Source organism: Carassius gibelio, chromosome A24 (genome assembly GCF_023724105.1).
Source record: "Carassius gibelio isolate Cgi1373 ecotype wild population from Czech Republic chromosome A24, carGib1.2-hapl.c, whole genome shotgun sequence".
NCBI classification, from domain to species: Eukaryota; Metazoa; Chordata; class Actinopteri; order Cypriniformes; family Cyprinidae; genus Carassius; species Carassius gibelio.
Genome location: NC_068394.1, coordinates 18,573,153 through 18,594,418, shown reverse-complemented (window position 1 = coordinate 18,594,418; position 21,266 = coordinate 18,573,153). Strand labels below are relative to the sequence as shown.

Here is a 21,266-nt window from a genome sequence, read left to right as displayed (position 1 = left end):
CTTGTAACCACCAGCGATCCACCTGATCGTGGTTAGGTGGAAACCTCTCGCATAACAGTCTCCTATGCTGGACCTATAATGTAATTTTATGATTCTATGTTCATAGCAACCACCCTACTGATGGTCCAGACTAAAAGGAGGCACCCCTTGAGTGGGGCTCCAGCGCAGGAGGGTGGGTGAGTAAATGTAACCCTGTCTGTATATACTTATGTGTATTAAATTGCTGGTAGTTACGTGTCTACTAATAAACTCTGTGAGTTTCCTTTGCAGTGCTCAGTTACAGTGTTTGCTAAACACTCGCCAGCACTAGCCATCCGGCTTCATGCCCCAGTATTAGGCGGCTCAGATCACAGGTTTCTGAGGGAGCCTCCTTGATCATCAGGCCTGGCACAGCACTGCAGGGAATTTCATGGATGCTTAGTGGTGCTGTCGCATCTAGCGGCAAATGGTGGCGTGGGTATACTTGTTCTCCAAAGCGAACCCTAGAGGGCGCAGTTCGAAGTTCCCTCGAAAGGGAACTGTCTCAGGTTACGAATGTAACCATAGTTCCCTGAATAGGGAATGAGACACTGCATCCTCTAGCTCCCTGCCATGCTTCGGACGCAAGCTTCAAAAGAAGAAGTGAATGATGTACTCTCCCAGTGCTTGTTTATAGTCACGCCGGTAGTGACGTCGGAGGCTGTCGCCGGCCAACAAGTTGGTGTTTTTTGAATGTATGCTTCAGACAAGGGTCACGACGAGGTGTTCCCAAAGCGGCCCGTAGAGGACGCAGTGTCTCGTTCCCTACTCTAATGGTTACATTCATAACCTGAGACAGTTCTTGCTTAGATCATGTTAACTAAAGTAGTTAATTAACATCATCTAATATACCATTATTCTAAAATGTTACTGAATAAGTTTATCATCACTTGATCATAAGGATTTCATAGCTTTTCATAAAACTGTGAACTGATTCTATGTATTTTTTTCTTCCGTTTTAGCCTGTTGCAAACAGGAGAAAGAAAGCCTTAAGGAAATCTGAGGAAAGCTGTTCTCTGTATTTCCAAGAGACAAGACTACCTCCACAGACTAATGTTGTGTTTTTACTAAACCCAGAGCAGCCCTGAATGAATGGCTAGATTGAATATTGACCCTACTCATATTCTAACCTCCCTCTCTCGCTCTCTGTAAAGATAATTTTTATAACAATATAATTTAATATAATGAGCTTATTAAATGTTTCTGTAGTTTTGTCAAATATTTGGAGGTGGATGTGCACACTGGTGGTGTTTGAGGAGATTCATCCTTCAATGTAAAGTGCTTTTAGTGCCCAGAAAAGCGCTATATAAATTTAAGGAATTATTAGTTATTAATAATTAATAATTAAATATAAAATTAAATATAACCAGTTTCCTCAGTCGATCACAATACTATAGACTGCATTTAAAGAAATTCACACAGGCTGTTTAATGCTGATCATGTACTGCGTGTGTCTTTACACAAAATATGAAAATAGCCTAAATGAAAACACAGGAACTCAGTGAGTCCAGCTGCAATATCATGATGAAATCATTGTGATGTTGTAATAATGATTATTAATTTTGATTAATATAACGTTTTTCTGTGATAAACATAACTATACTATGAGATTTTGTTGTACAAGGTAAACCTTACACACTCACACCCAAACATTCAAATGTATTAACAAAAATAAACCACTGTTTCAAAATGTGTGTTTTCTGCATGAGTGTGTGTAATGTGCATTATAGAATGAAATGCCAAGCAACGTCAAATTTTTTTACATTATTTGACTTGAGGGAAGCGATAGAGAATGAGTCTTTATTAGTAAGGTTTTGTCTTCATGACTAAACCACTCTATTCCCAGAGAAAGAAAAAACTGAAAACTGAAAGAAAATGTGTTTCTTGAGCTGAGATTGATTCAGAGGACAATTGATATTACATATTCTTCCTGCTTTTATTAATCTATTGTTGTTATTTATTATGGTATTATTCATATTATACATATAATTAGTGTTATTGTAAATCTATTATCACGTATGTTATTGTACCGTTGTACTCTCCTTTCATATTATCCACTTTACTTCAAGTTGTACTACATATACTTTTAAATATAACATATCACTTTTACTACATTTTTACTGTGCACTGAATAAGCGCATTACTGTATATATTTGTTTTATTTTCACTGGATCCATGAAGCCTCATCAGTTTCATGTGTTATCATTTGTTGTGGAGTTTATCTGTAGGTTATAGAGTGCTATCAAAATGAAAAGCAGAATATTGTTTAACTTTTTGATTTGTATTTACTTGTTTTTTCAATTTTCTCAAAGATGGTAAATTATTAGTGTTTAAAGATGTATTATTTCGATTTTTGCCCAGTATTTTAAAGGGAATGAGCTGTGTTCTGACCTGAGACAAAAAAATAGAAAAACAAAAACACAGAGAAAACAATAAAACAACTACATTTAATTTAATGTACTTTCAAATTACATTACATGCATATGTCACAGTTATACTAAATTAACATTAGAATTGTAAACCAAAAAAATTAACAAAATCAACAAGTGACCAGGGGCGTAGATTACGCGGGGGACGTGCCCCCCTCCCACTTTTAGTATCACGGAAATTCGTCCCCCACACTTTTTCGGGCAAGTGTGTTCATATAGAGGTTTTCAAGAGCTGAAGTGAATAAATATAGATTGAAACTCAAAGAGACAGGAAAGTCTGAGCATTACCTGATGTTTTTTTCGGACCTAGAAGGCGAAATGAACATAACGGAGAGCTAAACTCTCCTGCAGTGGGTTTCATTCAGCTGAGACTCTTGTGCCACGCATCCAGTGTGTCGCCGGCCTGAGGCGTCTAGGTATTTAGATGTCTATGGCCGGCACACCCTGGCTGGCACACCTGTGGCTACGCCAATGTCTAAATCGTTTATGTGCTCTTATAAAACAAAAATGATCTCACCCTCATTCAGTGGAAAACCTATTATTATGTCATCGGGCAGAGAGCTGTCACGAAACAATGAAAATGTTTAACATCCTTTTGTATCATTTCAGTCTTTGTTGCAAGGCGTCATCTTTAAACCCATCCGCGTATATGTTGTTTTTCGATTATGAGATCACCCGCTCTATATACACTTTCCACAAAGGAATAAAGATTTACATCATATATTGAGCTATTGAATAGGAATTTGAAGAAGAAATTATTTTAATTGCAATTCAAAGACATTCAACAGCCTTATTTAGCCCATTGAATCCTTGACAATAAGAGAATGTTCGTTTTTCCTAGCTGATCAACTCTATTTCTAACGAACTGAACTGAATACTGTTAAAACAAGTCCATCACAACGCATTTAGACAAATTAAAATCCAATAACTGATTTTATTATTGACAACGACACTTGCAGCAATTCAGCCTTAATTTAAAATGCTTCATTTTGTAAGCATACATTCAGATTTATGAACTGCACTGGAATTTATAATCCATTCTCATTTCAGCCAAACTAAATGCGACACAGCCATGTAGTTATGACAGGGGGAAATAAATTAATATTTATTTAATTCTTATTTTATAATCTGCGTATAAGTGTATATATGTTTTCTTAAGAACTTACCAGACAGGTTGATGTACAAAGACACACCAGTAGTAATACATATGGTCTTAACCTGTTGACTGATAATACACAAAAATGAACAATTTACATATCTTTCAAAACATGAAGCCATTTTTTTGTTATTCCACCCCTTAACTTAATTTTTTTTTTTTTTTTTTTTTTTTTTTTTTGTACAAGCAAACCCTGGACTTGTACATAGTTATTTGTGGTCACAATTTTGGACCTTGTTCAACCTTGGAAAATAAATAAATAATCATAAAAAAAAAACATGAAGCCATTTTGACCAATATGACAAATGCAAAAATATGCGTGCTTACCTGGGCTTTTTGATTTCTTCATGGATGCTATAACCATGTTTAAGTCCGCTGTTCTCCTAAAACAATTTTAATATGGCTTGCGAGATACTTACTTGTCATCCCTATCATAATGTCCTGTTAAACGGGTTACACTGCTTTGACAATGAGGAGTGATGTGTTTCATCTCTGCCCACGGCAATGCTATTTTGGTATCCAGTTTGCCTTTGTTGGAATATGAAATATGGTAAAAATTAACCAGATTGTAATTGTTATTTGGGTTGGCCAAGGCTAATTCAGGGGGTCCATAACATGATGCAAAATCAGTGTAACTCTAGCCTGACATAAAAAATCATGAATAAATCCTATGATTACAGATTGATTCACATCACTCCTCATTAGTTAGTCTATTAAAATAATACTAGGCCTATTGGTTAGTCATATTTCTTTTATTTCTGTCATCTCATTAGCCAGTGGTTTGGAAAAAATATATCTTACATTAACTATTAACCAGGGCCACATTAACCATTGGACTAGTCGGGGCTGGTGCCCCGTGGCTCGGACAAAGGAGAAGGAGCATATTTAGAAGAGTAGGAAATCATACGCAAGAACTTCTTCTGAATTTTAGCAATTTTTGCTGGTGGGAAAAGTAGCACCCCAGACAATATTGCAATAATTCATAAAGGGAAATAAAAAGCTGTAGTAAAGCGTTGGATGAGCAGATGAGTGAACTGAAGGTAAAACAATTCTTAGAATATTTAACATTTTAGAGGATCTTGTACAGAGTAGATCAACATGTTTTGACCAAGTTAAACCTTCGTCAATCAGGACACCGATAAATTTTGTTGACTAATATGGATGTGTTTTGGTAATGTCATTTTAATTCTGAGTTCAGCAGGTTAATATAAAATCAAACCAGTAGCAGGGTAACAGAGTCCGACCTACTTCAACAAAAGTATTAAATATTAAATAATATGACTTAAATATTCAATTTTCATGATGAACCAAACTAAGATCCACTAGTTTTAATTGTTTTAATTGCTTATTTTTCATACTAATGCAGGTCCTAGCCTGTTTGTAAGCCTTCTTTTTTCAGTGATATTCATCTGAACTTTTAGTCTTTGGCAATATCTCAGCTGTAGATCTTTCTACAGTCTTTCTACAAATCTTCCAATTCACTCTCTCTTCTTCCCATGACTGCTGATTGACAATACAGCCTAAACTATGTAATAACACAATATTTATTTTAGCAAACACAAAGAAAGCTAGCAACATGTTAAAACTTGTTTGCTTGGGTTTTGATTTAAATCTTTAACAGTGTTTCATCACGTACTACACCTTTAACTCAATATGACAAATTTTTGTATTTTCTATTTTTTTAATTATCAGAAAATAATATATTATAAAACAAAGACACCTTTAGCTTTGAATTGAAAAGATTTCTTATATATAAAGCTTTGTATATAAATGTGTATATATATGTATGCATATATAAAATGTCCCATAACGGAGAGGTTTTCTCCCTCTTTGGAACTCTTTTTGAGTCCCACAATAGAAAATGTTGAGCCAAAATAAAATACGAAAAAAAAAAAAAAAAAAAAACTTTTCATCAGAATTTTCATCTCACAACTCTGACTCATAGGTTCAGCAATTCAGCAAAAAACGTCAGAATTATATCACAACTGAGTATATAACGTGCAACTGCAAAAGTCAAAAAAAAAAAGAAAAAAAAGTATGAATTGTTGAGATTAAATGCCTTTTTTGAGCTGCAGACCAGGTATATATGTTTATGATTTGCTTTTTGGCTATCAATGAAAGTAGTATGAAAAAAAGTCAAGTTCCAGTGTCAGTGTAGTTACTGTGCTTGGCCTCTGTAGGGCAGAGTTGTGCAAAATGTAAAAAAAAAGTGCTGCTGAATATTTTTGGAACTTGAGACTGTAATAAGTCAAACATTTCAGATGCGATCGACTTTATTTTATTTGGCCATTAAAAATTATTCTGTTAGTGTGGGTTTGTAGGTTTGAGTAAGTCATATTAACACTAAAAAACGCACACACACTGTATTACATTTAAAAGTGAGTTAATAAAACCTATTAGTCGATTTTGGTTTATATTCTAATCATATTCAAAATAATCTCCCGATATCTATAATTTACCCGAAGAATCAGCTGTGGGTGGAATGTACATGGTCACATCCGATGCTTTCCTACTTTTTAGGAGACTCTGGAAGTATCATGTGGAGTTTTTCCAGAATGCCGGTCCTGCTGCTGTGTGTGTACATTCCGAATGACTTTAAAATTATTATTATTATTAATTTTTTTTTAAAGAAATAAGTGTTAAATTCTATTAAATTATTTCAAAGATAAAGTGTTAGTACAAAACTCCACATTGTTAACCCTTTTATAACACCGCTATAGTCATTCAGTACTTTAATTACATGTAATTACATATTTTCTTTATTATATTTTAGTTAAAGTTTCATTTCAGTTTAATCACCGAAAAAAAAAAAAATAATAATAATAAAATAAATATGCTTGGTTTATAATTTCTGTCATGGCCACTAAAATTATATTCACATTTTACTTTCGTTAAATTAGTCCTTCTTTTCTTTAGGTTAAAAATATAATATATATATAATATATATTATATATAACACCACTAAGAATCCTGTTCAAATTCTTTTAGGATGATTGGGTAAAGAATGTGCAAACGAATGCCTGTATTTTAATTAAATCGGTGATTTATAATGGCCATGTTTTTTTTTTTTTTTTTTTTTTTTTGGGGGGGGGGGGGGGGGGTTTGCGACACTATTGTGCAGTTTTCCCGTAGCCTATTATTTCACAGCCGCCCTTGCTGTGTTCAGTCATCTCGCCTGTTTTGTTGTTCACTGACATAATGTGGTGGGGGGAGTTTGAAAGAGAAAGCACCGGTGCAATTCCACTGGCTGTGGAGAAGGGGAGGTCTTTATTACCCACAGACCGAGACTGAATCAGTCCAGTACAGTTGAAGCCGGAGACTGACGCGATCGAGACAACAAGACGCCGGCGGATGCTTACAGAGTAACGAATGCATCCTGACCGCATTCACAGCGTTTAGAATGTATTAATGATGTCTATTCCGTTACTGTAGCGGTTCTCCATCTATTACAGGCAGTCGCTGCTAAAAGGATTCATCTGACGGTCGCTATTGATGGACGTGCAAACGGATATGATATTGTACGTCAACGTTCGCCTTATTTTTCCGAGGACCGTGGGGAGATTCTGCGCACTGCAGTAAGGCTACATTCAGCATTGCACGCGATTGGATTGTGGATGTGATGGATATTGAATGTTTGTCTGCAAACGAGGAGCTCGGATTTGGGTTTGCATTGAAAACAAAGTTTGCTTGCATGAAAAACCCCAACTGAGTTGATAACGTGTCTGCTGCTCCTCATCTTGTGTGACCGAGTGGTTTCGAAACCACTGTATCCTTCAACAGATGAGAAGCGATCAACTTCAGTTGCCTGCACTGGGGGAAAAGAATGGTGTTTATGGCCGAAATCACAAGGCATATCGGAATCATCCCACAAAAATAATCACCCAGCCTGGAATCGTGATGAAAGTGTTGCGGAGAAAAAGAATCGTACTGTTTATAGCGTATTTTCTGCTGTTAGTTCTCACCATGCTGAACTTGGCTAACTACAGGTGGACTAAAGAACCTCAACAGTGTAATCTCCAGATGAGAAGCACTCCGTATCAGGGCAGGTCAGACATTCGGTTCCTTTACGGACCTTCTCTTGCTAAGAAGAGACAACTCGTTTATGTTTTGACCACATGGAGGTCCGGCTCATCCTTTTTCGGAGAGCTGTTTAATCAACACCCAGAGGTTTTCTTTCTGTATGAACCGATGTGGCACATCTGGCAAAAGCTGTACCCGGGTGATGCTGTGTCCTTACAGGGAGCAGCGAGGGACATGCTAAGCTCGCTGTACCGCTGTGATCTTTCAGTTTTTCAGCTGTACAACAGCCCTGGGGGCAAAAACTTCACCTCCCTTGGACTTTTTGGGGCCACGCTTAATAAAGTCATCTGCTCGTATCCTCTTTGCTCCGCTTATAGGAGAGAAGTGGTTGGGATGGTGGATGACAAAGTGTGCAAAAAATGTCCTCCACAAAGCCTCGGGCTCTTAGAGGAAGAATGCCTTAAGTACAACGCTATAGTCATAAAAGGGGTCCGGGTTCTGGATGTCAACGTTTTGGCACCCCTTATGGAGGATCCGTCTCTGGACCTCAAGGTGATTCACCTTGTGCGAGATCCCAGAGCCGTGGCCAACTCCAGGATCAAATCGAGGCACGGGTTGATCCGTGAGAACTTGCAGGTGGTCAGAAGCAGGGATCCCAAACTCCGTCGGGTACCCTTTGTGGATCCTGGCCACAAAATGAGCAAAAAGGACGGCGCAGATTACCATTCAGTTGGAGCTATGGAGGTAATATGTGATCGGACATACAGGAGCCTGAGGACTGCCTTAAATCCTCCCAGCTGGCTGAAAGGGAAATACATGGCGGTGCGCTATGAGGATCTGGTGGAAAACCCTGTCAAAACGCTCCGGAATGTTTATCAATTTGCTAATCTCAGTGCAAACCTTGACATCGAGTCTTTTGCTCTTAACATGACGAATGGCACAAGCTCTTCCTCAAAGCCATTTATTGTGTCTGCCAGGAATGCCACACAGGCGGCTAGTGCATGGAGAACAGTGTTGAGTATTCAACAGATAAAACAAGTAGAGGAGTACTGCCATCATGCAATGGCCATCCTGGGTTATGAACGTGTGAGAACAGCTGGAGAAGCAAAAGACTTGAGTAAATCTTTATTGACTGCTTCCAAACTGTGACGGAGTTCCAGAGATAGCTTTTCAATGTCCACCTGAAACGGAGCACCAGCTCAGTAACTGTGGATGTGTTTATTCATATCAAAGTGCTTTCGAAGGATTTCACAATCTCTTTATGGAGCGTCATAGCTTTTTGTGGTCATTCAATAGCACAGGTGCTTTTCTAAATGGACCTGTAGATGTTTGATACAGCTGCATCTGCATTTGTAAACCACAACTGAAAAATGTATATTGTACAAACCAAATGCTACATTGTAATTTTTTTCCTCCCAAAATTGATACTTAAGGTTGTTTGGAATGTCTGTTTTTGGGTTTCAATTTATTTGTTGTGTTTAAAATTGAGAAATGAAACCGGAAAATGAGCAACAAAATACTGATCAAAGTTGTTATGCAGAGTGCAGGTAATGCTGTTTCTTTAAAATCAATTTGAAGACAATCATTACATTTCACAGTCTTCACACTTTATGAATGCCAGTGTTATGTGTTATGTAAGGCATACTTCTCATTTTATCAAATAAAAAAAATAAAGTAATGCATTGCAAAAATTTTAAAGGCTTTAATTTTACTGCTTAGTTAGTGCCTGCTGAATTTGTCAAGAAGGCGTTTGAGTCCACTCTAAGTCTCCTTACATCATATAAATATAGAAACATTATAGCTGCAATTATAGCATTTAAAAAAGATCAAGAATAATAAAAAAAGTCAGTTAAAAACCATGTGTTTCAGCATAGCAAAGAAGTTGGTTCTTTTAGCTAAAGTGCATTCTGCGAGACCTCTGCTTACATCCTCCGTGTCTTAAATATAATATTGATCTGCTTTCGCTATTCAGAGATGTGAATGGGAGTGAGAGAAACACTGAAGGTATCAAACATGGATTCACCAGTGATTGATACATTGTTAAACCATGACACTAGTTTAATACTGAGTAAATTTACTTGTTAAACTCTACTGTACAAATGGCTGACCTAGGAGCTGTAGTTACTGAGAGACAGTGTTGGGAGTAACGCATCGCAAAAGTAATGCATTACAGTAACATATTACTTTTTGCTGTAACAGTAGTGTAAGGCATTACTAGTCAATTTTCAGTAATATTTTACTCGGTACATGTTCAGTAATGCTTGCGTTACAACACACTTTAAGCCCAAAATGTAATTGTTCAAAGAAAAAAAACTAACAAACAAACAAAATAAAAACGGCAAGACCGCAAGACATAAAAAATGATGCAAATAAGTTATATTTCCGGTTCATGGTCAGTCAATAGCTGCGTGTGGTGTCCACGTTTGATATACTGTATTTGTTTAGGGGTCCCTCTTGCTGGTGGAACTTTGTATTGTGTGACGTAGTCCAGTGAAGGCGTGTTAATGGCGGGTTTTACAGGAGTGCCGCGAGAATACTGGTATGACGCGGCATGATTTCGGCCTCTGTGCTCGAGGTCAGAGGCTGTTAGCTCTGCCCGGCTCACTGTTAGCCTCGACTTGCACTGGCCAGTGGAAAAGCAACTAATGGGTGAAGATGGCAGGGGACTGTACATTCGCGAGATGGACATGTGCATCTTGTCATTTTACAATTGCATTAGAGTTTACATTTAGTCCTGTTGTGTGTAAAAATGAATAGCCCCAAGCAATTCACAGATATTGCCAGATAATCATTTTACCTCTACCATACTTTTAACAGACTTGGATCGTTTGTGATTCTGGCTGTCACCCTTTCTTGCATTGTCTTGAGCCTTCACTTTGCCAATTATAAACTATAAAGCTATTGTTAGTTGCCTGGATAGCCCACAGTCATTATGCTACATCAAAATGCCCTCAACTGGATGTAAAATGCTCTGCAGTACATTTTGACATTTCTGAATAAGTTCTACTTCTGTAGTTATTTTGGTGAAAGTAACTCAAGTAATACAGGAGTCATGTTATGCATTACAATTCTGAGGCCGTAATATTGTAAGGTAAGGAATTACTTTTAAATGACAGCAACAAATAATATATAATGTATTTACAGCTTGGAAGTAACTTGTGCAACACTGTTGAGAGAACATCAGCCCTAATTGTTTGATTTCAATGGTCGCAGTCTGCAAAACTGCTTTCGATGGATACAAATCCAAAGCAGCAAGTAAACAGTTAACCAGAATGAGACAATTGTCTTTCCACTTTGACTGGGAATTATGTGAAGTGTCATATTTTATGCAAATTTTAATCATTTCATGCAAAATTTTTATGTAATGGCCAAATTTTCAGCCTACTGTAGCTTAAAAAAAAAAAAAAAAACGCAACATTAATCCAGTTAATAAAGCAGGTTATGTGACATACCAGGTATGTTCAAGGATAAGTGAGCAGATAATCTCAGGCAATTTACAGTGCACGACCTATCATGTGTTCTCCTGGGAAACAAACCCACAACCTTTTGCATTGCTAACACAATGCTCTAGCACTGAGCCACTGGAACACAGCTTTCTGTTCCAGAATCTGTGGTTACTTTCATGGCATGCAAGTAACCATAGTAACTTGCTCTCTGAAGATAACCTGCTCAGTCATGTTCCAGGGTTAGTTCACCTCAGCGCTATCATACGTGTGATCTACTGACGAGCCATCAGTGGGCATGACAGATAGTGCACAACATTATATAATATTACAATATGTAAAATAGCCTATACATATATATATATATATATATATATATATATATATATATATATATATATATATATATATATATATATATATATATATATATATATATATATATATATATATATATATTCAAAATCAAAATACATCTGATATGGCTTAATATATAATTAGCATCAAATAAACAATGTAATTCATATTATCAAGGATTAAAGAGCAGGAGCAGGTTATCTTCAGAGAGCAAGTTACTATGGTTACTTGCATACCCTGAAAGTAACCTCTAATTTTGGAATCGAAAGCTGAGGTTATCCGCTCACTTATCCCTGAACATACCCAGGAATGTCACATAACCTGCTTTTTGGAATACCCCCCAGATCAGCTGCTATAATATTTATTATAAACAACAACCAATATATCAATAATGGTAACGTTAAACTTCATTTAAAGATAAACTTAACTCACTGTAAAGGAAAGTTCACATCTATAACGGCACAGAGGAACAATGTCACTGGAATAACTTTGAAAACATTTTTTATTCATTTTTTCTAGCTGATGTACGATAAACACATTGACAGATAATCAGAATCCTTCCTGCTAGAGCATTTAAAGCAGCAGATGACACACTGTAAGTGCTCCATACACTTATAATGAACAGAAAGTTGTGTTATATCAGGGTTGTCTAACCTCTGCAGGGGTCCTTTACAATAAGGAGACTCAACCAGCTCTGAGCTGACTTATACATGAAATGGGAAACTCTTTTTTACATTTCAGAACGGCTGAACTGTGTTATAGTTGATTGACTCAGAGTTTAGTGAATACACCATGACTATAAGAAGTCATGATCAGTGGAGCTCCGAAATTATGATTTACCCTGGCAACAGCACCTGACAAAAATGAGTAACTTTAATTCTTAATAACTGTTAAATCAGAGGAGAAAACTGTAAATGATTGAACAAATATGCATTTTGACTATCCCATAGCAAAAAAAAAAAAAAATTGCTTTAATGCTTTAAGCATAAAAGGTTCATAGGTGTAGATTAAATTACTTTATAAACACTTTTCATATAATTAAATATTCTCTAATCCAACCTGTTATGTTTCTTAATTAGAGTAATAAACTTAACTACTGACTGGTACTAAGTCAACAGCAAGAAGACGGAGGTTCGCAAAAAGGGGAGAGAACCTGCACCAGCACCACTGACAGATGAAGAGGAGATTGTCAAGTAGCCTATTGGAATAATTTTAAAATCCAATAGTAAAAAGGATAACCGTTGCTTTTGTATTTGTAAGAAATAAAGATGACCAAATAAATTGGGAATAATTTGTGTTTGTTGAACAGCTGTGGTTATGGCCTCTCATAGCTAATGTACTACCACTCCATCTGGCATCCGTCCATTCCATACAGTAATCTGATTTATTTTCAGAAGGTGCGATGGTGGGAATATGCTTGGCATTAATGCATCCAACCTCACTGGAAATCCTGTAGGAAATTCTGCTTATTGGGTTACTTCCAGAGATGTTTTAATGTTCAGATTAGCCTCATTTAAACCGATTTATACACCACTGACCTACAGCCCTGTGAAAGTCCTCTTTGATGGATATGTGCCCAGGAAAGATTTGTTAACTGACTATGAGTATAAGTTACCTAGCTTTCAGAAACGGCTTCACTTACCCTGCTTTCCTGGGTGTGACAAACCTCCCATTATAAAATGGAAAACCCAGAGTTTCCACCATTTCAGTGTTTGCATACTCAAGAGTTTTTTACTTAACCTAATTTCTCTAGAGGGTGGGTGTCCTGCAGAGTTTAGCTTAAACCCCTAATTAAACACACATGAACGAACTTATCAAGGTCTTACCTGGCATGCTAGAGACTTCCAGGCAGGTTTATTGAGACAAGTTGGAGCTAAACTGTACAGAACACCGGCCCTTGATGACCAAGGTTGGTTATTGTTTGGTTATTGTTCTTGGTGTGAACGAGCCTTTATTTGCGTTCCCGAAAGTTGCAAGTAGTTAGCATGCCAGAATAGTAATTAATCCACAATAAATTTAAAGTAATTAAACTACAAAAATCAGCTAAATCTGTAGTTATCCTTGGCCAAAATTCAACTGAAAAGCATAATGAACAAAATTTCACCAAACAAGAAAAACGAGCATATCTCTGGACAGTGTGATAGTTGTCTGGATACTAAGCATAAACCAGGGCTATTGTCTCTCTTTTACCATAGACACTACTTTTTTTTTAGGGGCATTTGAGACTTTTTTTTACAGCTTTAATATTTATTTTTTTTTTTTTCAAAATGAATCGATGTCGATTACAATCCTGTAAAACGTGCCTATGGAGTTCTGTTAAAAAACAAACAGGAACTAAACTTGGTTGTGGTGGCTACAAACACATGCTGCGTCATATGAAGATGTGTTGTACTCAGAAGCACGCTTGTGCACAGTTTATTCCCCATGCACATCGTAATGGTCGGGTACCACAGCATCTCTCTGTTTGCCTCCGACAATGTCTTGTGCAGTTGCCATGACAACAGCTCAAGGAGGTGCAGCTATTGTTTGTGTATGTACTCAAACTATGGGAGCAGGTGGTGAAGACAACCTTATGAGAAAGAGAGACAAAGACAGAGATGTTGTATGTACACACTTTTGTGTAATTAGCAGGTACATGGCCCAGCTACATTTTTGATGACATCATCATGTGTGGGAATTGATTATGTGTTGCCTGATGAAGGTCATAGGACCAGAATGTTGTAAATAATTTTTTTTTAAATACAATTCATAGCATGCAAGATATATATAATATAATATAATATAATATAATATAATATAATATAATATAATATAATATAATATAATATAATATAATATAATATAATGTATTACTGTTTGGTTAGACACATTTCTCTAATCTAATTTATACTGTCAAAACAATTAAGACTGCAATCAGATTGTTATTTTGCCACAAACATATTGTTTTACAATAGCTTTATTTTGGAGTAATTTAGAACAGTCTGGGGAATTAAGTGTATATCATATAAGAACTCCAGCTCCTTAAATTTGCGTTTAAATTGAATACAATTTTGATGGCATTTCAGTTGTTAATGACATCCACTGTTTGTGGAAAAACTCCATATGCTGAGTGTTTAGAAAAAAACATTTAGCCATTCGACTACAGTTCTACTTTCTTATAATTAAATTCACTTTGCAATTCTCCATCCTGTTTTCCATTCCAATTCAAATCTCAATAATTTGAGATATGTTTGAAGATATGACAGTTATACGTAGGTACATTTAAAGAAAAATTGTTTCAAGAACAAATAATTTGATACTTTTTAATTAATTAATACTGCCTATTGCCTTCGTGATTGTTATGGTACTCAGGATGGTTAGAATCCAGTCGCAGGAGTTTTATTGAAAGTAACAGGCAAATTATAACAGAAAGCAAAACTGGGGCAAGATGAGTATCCAAAATGTACTACAGCACAAGTATTCCCAGGATAAGATGCAGGTAAGCATTCGCAGATTTCCAAACTGATAGGTAGTATTTTCGAGAAACAGGTAAACGTTCTCAGACTAATACAATTTCAGAAAAATATTAAATTTGTGCTTATGCACACGTTTGCTACTTTTGTTTTTCTGGTTTTAAAGGGGGAATTTTGGAAGAGTACAAACCCAGATCTTCTGCATCCACAGTGTAACCCCTCCAAATGTAAATGAGCTTCAACTTCAGACTACAGAGGTCAAATAGACCATATCCAATGATCCATGTACTCAAAGGAAGCCCTTTCCACCAATGGACACAAAATCTGTGGGTGGGGGCTCCCTTTAAAAGAGCCTCATGTAAGGGCTGATTATTCTCCCAGGTGAGTTGAAGGTAAGGTTGTTAGTTACACTATTTACATCAGAATAATGTTCAGAGTGCTTTTGAAACCTCTAGCCTTGCTGCTCAGTTTGTATGCTACCCGCACAACCTTATCCTCTTAGACAAGGACAAACAACACCTGCAAAATAAAAGGATGGACACCGAAAAGCCAAAACAATGTTGGGATCTGCCCTTCAACAATAACAAGCACCATGGAAAGCACTTGTATGCATTATTGCATTATATGAATTACCTATTTTTCAGTGTAAACATTTAGCAATAAAATATTAATGTAAATCATATATATGGAAATAGTTAAGATATACTGTTTAAAACCCATATGCCAAGTAGACAATTTATTTATTTAAAGGAATAGTTCACACAAAAATGAAGATTTGCTGAAAATATTCTCACCCTCAGATCACCCAGTTTGTTTATTTTTTTGTAACAGATTTGGACAAATTTTGCCTTTCATCATTGTTAAAAAAAGTTAATGAATCTAAGACGCCCCTTGTCCTTCAGTGTGCCAGTTCTCAGTCCACCTCACCAAACAAAGCACAACTGAGGGAAGAAAGGAACACATACACATATGCAATGATCAACTTTTCTTCAAAGATTTATTGCTTTAAGCATCAGTCTATGTATGTTTTATGAAAAAAATAGAGGAGTTAACACCACAGTATGATTCATCCAGTGGAATCAATTTGAACAGTCCAAAGGTATATGCTGTTTTCTTACATATTCTCCTGATTCACATCTATGGGGTTTTGTCCTCTTTAAAGAACATTATATTTTAGTCAATTTCCCTCCTCCTTACATGTCACAGTTTTAAGTCTTGGAAAGAGCACATTCAGGGGTTTTCAGAGATAACAAATGTTTGGAGGTTTTACCATAACCACTCCCTCTCCTTGGTCTTTAAAAATGTCATTTTTACATTCTAAAAAACACTATCTTAAAAACAACCCAATTTGGGTTATTTTTAACCTGAGGGGTTAGGCCATGTCCACATGTACACAGGGGTATTTTTATAAACAGAGTTTTTCCTTCTTTCATTTTTAAAAAGAAACTCTGTCCACATGAAAACACAAACACATGCTATGATGCACTGTCAAGAGCATGCCAAGCCAACAGGTGGCGATATAATTTTCTCAACTGTAAAGCCATATTGGCCAATCAGAAGCCTAAAAAAAATTCCAGTAGGGTGGAGATAACATCGCTGGCTCAAGGCAAAAACGCCAATAATACGGTCGGTTATGCTATTTTACACAATGACACTGTAACCAGAGTTTTAAAAAATCTTCACCCTGGCAGGTGTTTTAAAGAATTTTCAATTTCAGTGACCTGGCGCTGCGTTTGCATGTGGACGAACGGCCAAACCATGTAGAAAAAGCTGCGGTTTTAAAAATAACCGCGTTCGTGTGGACAGGGCCTTAGTCTCAGTTTATTTAAAAAGCAAAAATAAGAACAACCATAGTTGACCAATGTGCTATACAATGTTCTAAAAAGTCTTATAAAAACATGTATATATAAAAAAACAATCAAGTAAAGTTGGGTATCATCTGCATAGCAATGCTTTAAATGCTGTACAAAAATAGAGCCTAAAGGAAGCATATATAGAGAAAACAATAAAGGGGACAAAATAGAGCCTTGGGGGACCCCACCCAAAAGGCATATCATATATGCTTCTATGAGATGCTTCTATGTTTAAAATATATAAATACACTGAAATTTAAAATACACTGAAGTGCTAGGTAAATATAAGACAAAACACTTGGGTTAATTTTACCCAGCAAATTGCACAGCATAATTGGTTGATTTAAACATTTATGAATAAAATTGTTTATTTTAATTAAAGCATCAGGCTTTTCCATGATATAAAAAGACTGATGAAACATTTGTTTAGGTAAATCACACCTCATGCCTGTATGTTGCTCTGCGCGAAATTTAACAATATACAGGATTGTTATGATTTTATAGAAAAAAATAAAATGTACACCAAAGAAATGCATCAATTTGATGGCGGTTCCCAGCAAGCAATAGCCGTCATTTCAACGTCTGGGTTAAATATAGACCAGATATAGTCCGGCTATGTGTAACCCACTTTTAGCCCAAATAACATTTAATCTGGATAAATGTATTTTTTTTGCAAAATAACTTGTGAGATGTATGATATTCCATCATGTACGCAGAGTCTAACGTGATTACAAGTTGTTTGGTTTACTTTATTTATGTTTATGTTATAGTTTATGTATATTTTATTTATGTTATATGTGTAGGCTGTGCGTAGCCACGATTTAGCTCGTATTCAGACCCGGCTATTGTAGCCCACTTTTTGTCAAAACTGATTAATTGTATTTTTTTGCCAGGCAGTGCATGAAATGGTTAATATTCAATCATGTTCGCATTGGTATGATATCAAGGTTCAATACGTCATTTCACGGCATGGTAGATCACGATTTAGCTCCGAATTGGACGGGCTATATGCGGTCTGCTTTAGCCCACCTGGCGAAATTATTGCAATCTGGGCTCAGATATAGACCAGCGACCTAGAATATTAGTCTTTGAAATGTTTTCGCTTACACAGCTTAATATATATTTTCTGTCAAACATTCATACACAATCTACGATAAAAATATCTAATCAAATGCAATTGCATTTCCCAACCGCTAGATGGCACAATTGAAACACTACTGAGACATGTCTACTGGAACTAATGCCATTGCGTGACTAGATCACTTAAGCCAAATCTCGCGATAAACATTTCCGCCATTTTATTTTACACGAGGCAGCTGTCGGAGAGCAACGGGTGAGCAACAGTCTGAGTGAAAACCTTCACATTTCTACTTCGATCTTGTAAGTATGCGTGTTATTTTTGATATGTTTATTGTTTAAATTAGTTAGCTGTTATAATGTGTAGAAACCGTGACATTTTAACATTAACATTGCAGAGTACTACTTTTCTCCAAAAAGTTAAAGTTACCTGCACGTGTTATTGCAAATGTATCTAAATTCAATGAATGTGGTAAGCATGAAACTATGAAACTTATCATTACTATTTTTTTATTATTATAAAGATACCAGTATTTATTTGTATTTAAATTAGAGTTGATTTAAAGCAAATTCTGTAAGTACTTTACATAAAATTTAACAGCAGCATAGTGCAACATGAAAAGAAATTAAAAAAAAAAAAATCCTCTCCATTTAATAAAAGGTAGTGGCAAACATAAAGTCTTTAAACTTGTTTGTAAATAATTAAAATATGCAGCATACATTCAGTTTTCAGTGAATTTGTTTCAGATATAAATTTGAATGCTGCTTCTCCATGTTTTGTTTTGACTTTGGAGATATAAAAGTAGCTGGCTACTGTCCCAGATGTCCTGAGAGGTCTGCTCTGGATGGTTCATAGTGCATCAGAAGATTAGAAATTTACTTTGGCCTTAAAATGTTAATTTAATAACCAACTGTAGTTTTTGGATATGAATTTTTTGACAGACAGATAGCCAGTGTAAAAACCTCAGAACTGGAGTGATGTAATCCACTTTATTTGATTTAAAGACACTGTTTATTGGAAATTATCCTGCAATCAGTCAACAAAGTACAGCAATTGAATATACAGAACACTTGTCAGTGACTACCATTAAATGTCTTGTTACCAACATTCATCAAAATATATTTTTTTGTGTGTGTTCAACAGAAGAAAGCCATACAGGTTTGGAACCAAGTGAAAGTGAGTAAATGATTACATGTTGTTGTTTTTTATTTATTTTTTTTTTTTTTTTAAGTGAACTACGCCTATAAGTATTTTTTATGTTTATTAGAGTTAAATGAGTAAGTGATAAAGAATGATTTATAATGATAGTTCACTTTGAAATTAAATTTTGATATGCTTTTGCTTACCTTATGGGCATCCAAGATGTAGGTGTCTTTGTTTCCGCAGTAGTTTCAATTTTTATATTTTTAGGTCAAACTGTTCTTGTCTGTCAGTCATATAATGCAGGTCTATATGGTCACCACCTGAAAGAGCATGCACAGAGAAGTCCAAATTAAACAATTCCCCACCATACACACTGATAGCCTAAGACACGAAACGAGCGGTTTGTGTCAGAAAACGAACAGTATTTATATCGTTTTACCTCTTATAACACAGCCACGTCGAAGTGATCTGAGGGCGCGCGTGCTTCGGTGTGTGCGCATTCTGCGCTGGCTTAGTCTAAGTGCGGCGCTTGCGCAAATTAAGCCAGAACGCGGACGCATCACACACCTGGAAGCACGCGAGCCCTCATATCACTTGGACGTGGCTGTGTACAAGAGGTAAAAACGATATAAATACTGTTCATTTTCTCACACAGACTGCTCGTTTCGTGTCTTAGTTCATCAATGTGTACTTACGATGGGGAATTGTTTAATTTGGACTTATCTGTGCATGGCCTTTTTAGGTGGTGACCATAGACCTGCATTATAAGACTGACAGACAAGAATAGTTTGACCTAAAAAATTTAAACTACTGCGGAAACAAAGACACCTACATCTTGGACGTCCTTAAGGTAAGCTAAAACATACCAAAATTTAATTTCAAGTGAACTATCCCTTTAAACTTGAGGGAAGAAGTAAAGTAGAAATGAAAATAAAATCTGTTTTCACCTTCATTAGAATGATAATTAAAAAAAATACTGTATTTCAGTTTCAAAACACATTATGGTAGTAGTCAGACATGTCTTGGGATAACAGTGTTACATAATCAATTATAATGTTAATTTTATTTCCATATTCAGAAGTTATGGATCCCAAATATCTAAGAGAATGGCGTCGCTTGAGAGATCGAGTTAATGCTCTCGCTGAAAATTAATAGGTCATTTTCATTGCCATTTAAGTGAAATTACAGAACTTGCATATATGAGCTTGATAAAAATTAACATTCGAGAAGAAAATTTCAGATATATATGTATATGTGTGTATGTGTGTGTCTATATAGCATATATATGTGTATATATATATATATATATATATATATATATATATATATATATATATATATATATATATATATATATGTGTGTGTGTATATATATATATATATATATATATATATATATATATATATATATGCCTTGTACAGAATTGTTCAATACGCGTATCGTTACACGCCGTATTGCATCACCATTACGCGAGCAAAAATGTTCAATTATTGATATTAATTATAATATTGATATAAATTGTCTATATTGATATAAATTATATAGTCTCAATCTATATTCTGTTAACTCTATCTATTAAATCATCCTAGCAAAAGTGATTGACTAATTAGTTAAAAAGGATTGTCAACAATGTTTTTTTTGAGCAATAATTCTTTCCTTTTTCTCATTTGGCAGACGCAGTGATGACCAGCTTTCCATCAGCTATGGAATGTGAAATAAAAAATGCTATTTCTAATCATTTCAAACAAGCACCAGGGAGGGCAGGGGGTGGGGGTTATGGATCTAAAGTAAACAGTTAATTCTTAAAAATTAATTGTTTTACATATTTTTCCAATGTTTTATTTGTTCATTTTTATGTTTGAATGTTGTCCAAGTTGTTGTTGTCTATATAATTGTTCAAAATAAATCCCTTTATATTCAATTAGTTTGGATGGATTTTAATTTATGAGAACCTGTTATTTGAGTGAAAAGAATCCTTATGCCTCTTTTTGTTGTCTATTACATGTATATGTAGTGTAATTGATGACTAGTCTATTCTTGGGCTATGGTTAGACGTCTATTAGATTTTCACTGACAGCCCAAAATCAGCCTTGTTTTAGCCTAGACCCATATTGCCTGTCTATTAGACGTATGTAGTTGTTTAGCGGTCTAATTGATGACTAGTCTATTCTTGGGCTATGTTTAGACGTCTATTGGACGTATAAATATAGTCGTTCAATAGCTGTCTTGATTGTCTATTCTTGGGCTATGGTTAGACGTCTATTAGACGTATATATGTAGTCATTTAATAGCTGTCTATTCTTGGGGTATGTTTAG

The 21,266-nt window shown here is 35.6% G+C and overlaps 1 protein-coding gene and 1 long non-coding RNA gene across 2 annotated transcripts; both read left to right on the top strand.

Annotated features, from left to right (window-relative positions):
- Positions 1 to 6,801: 6,801 nt before the first annotated feature.
- LOC127946426 (carbohydrate sulfotransferase 2-like) lies at positions 6,802 to 9,345 on the top strand. The gene has a single exon (XM_052542994.1). The coding sequence runs from the start codon at positions 7,384 to 7,386 to the stop codon at positions 8,770 to 8,772; it is 1,389 nt and encodes a 462-aa protein (XP_052398954.1). The 5' UTR covers positions 6,802 to 7,383; the 3' UTR covers positions 8,773 to 9,345.
- An 8,179-nt stretch (positions 9,346 to 17,524) lies between these two features.
- Positions 17,525 to 20,828, top strand: LOC127946461 (uncharacterized). Its single transcript, XR_008151093.1, has 3 exons — positions 17,525 to 18,108; positions 18,950 to 18,982; positions 20,625 to 20,828. It is a non-coding gene; the product is annotated as an uncharacterized LOC127946461 (long non-coding RNA).
- Positions 20,829 to 21,266: the final 438 nt, after the last annotated feature.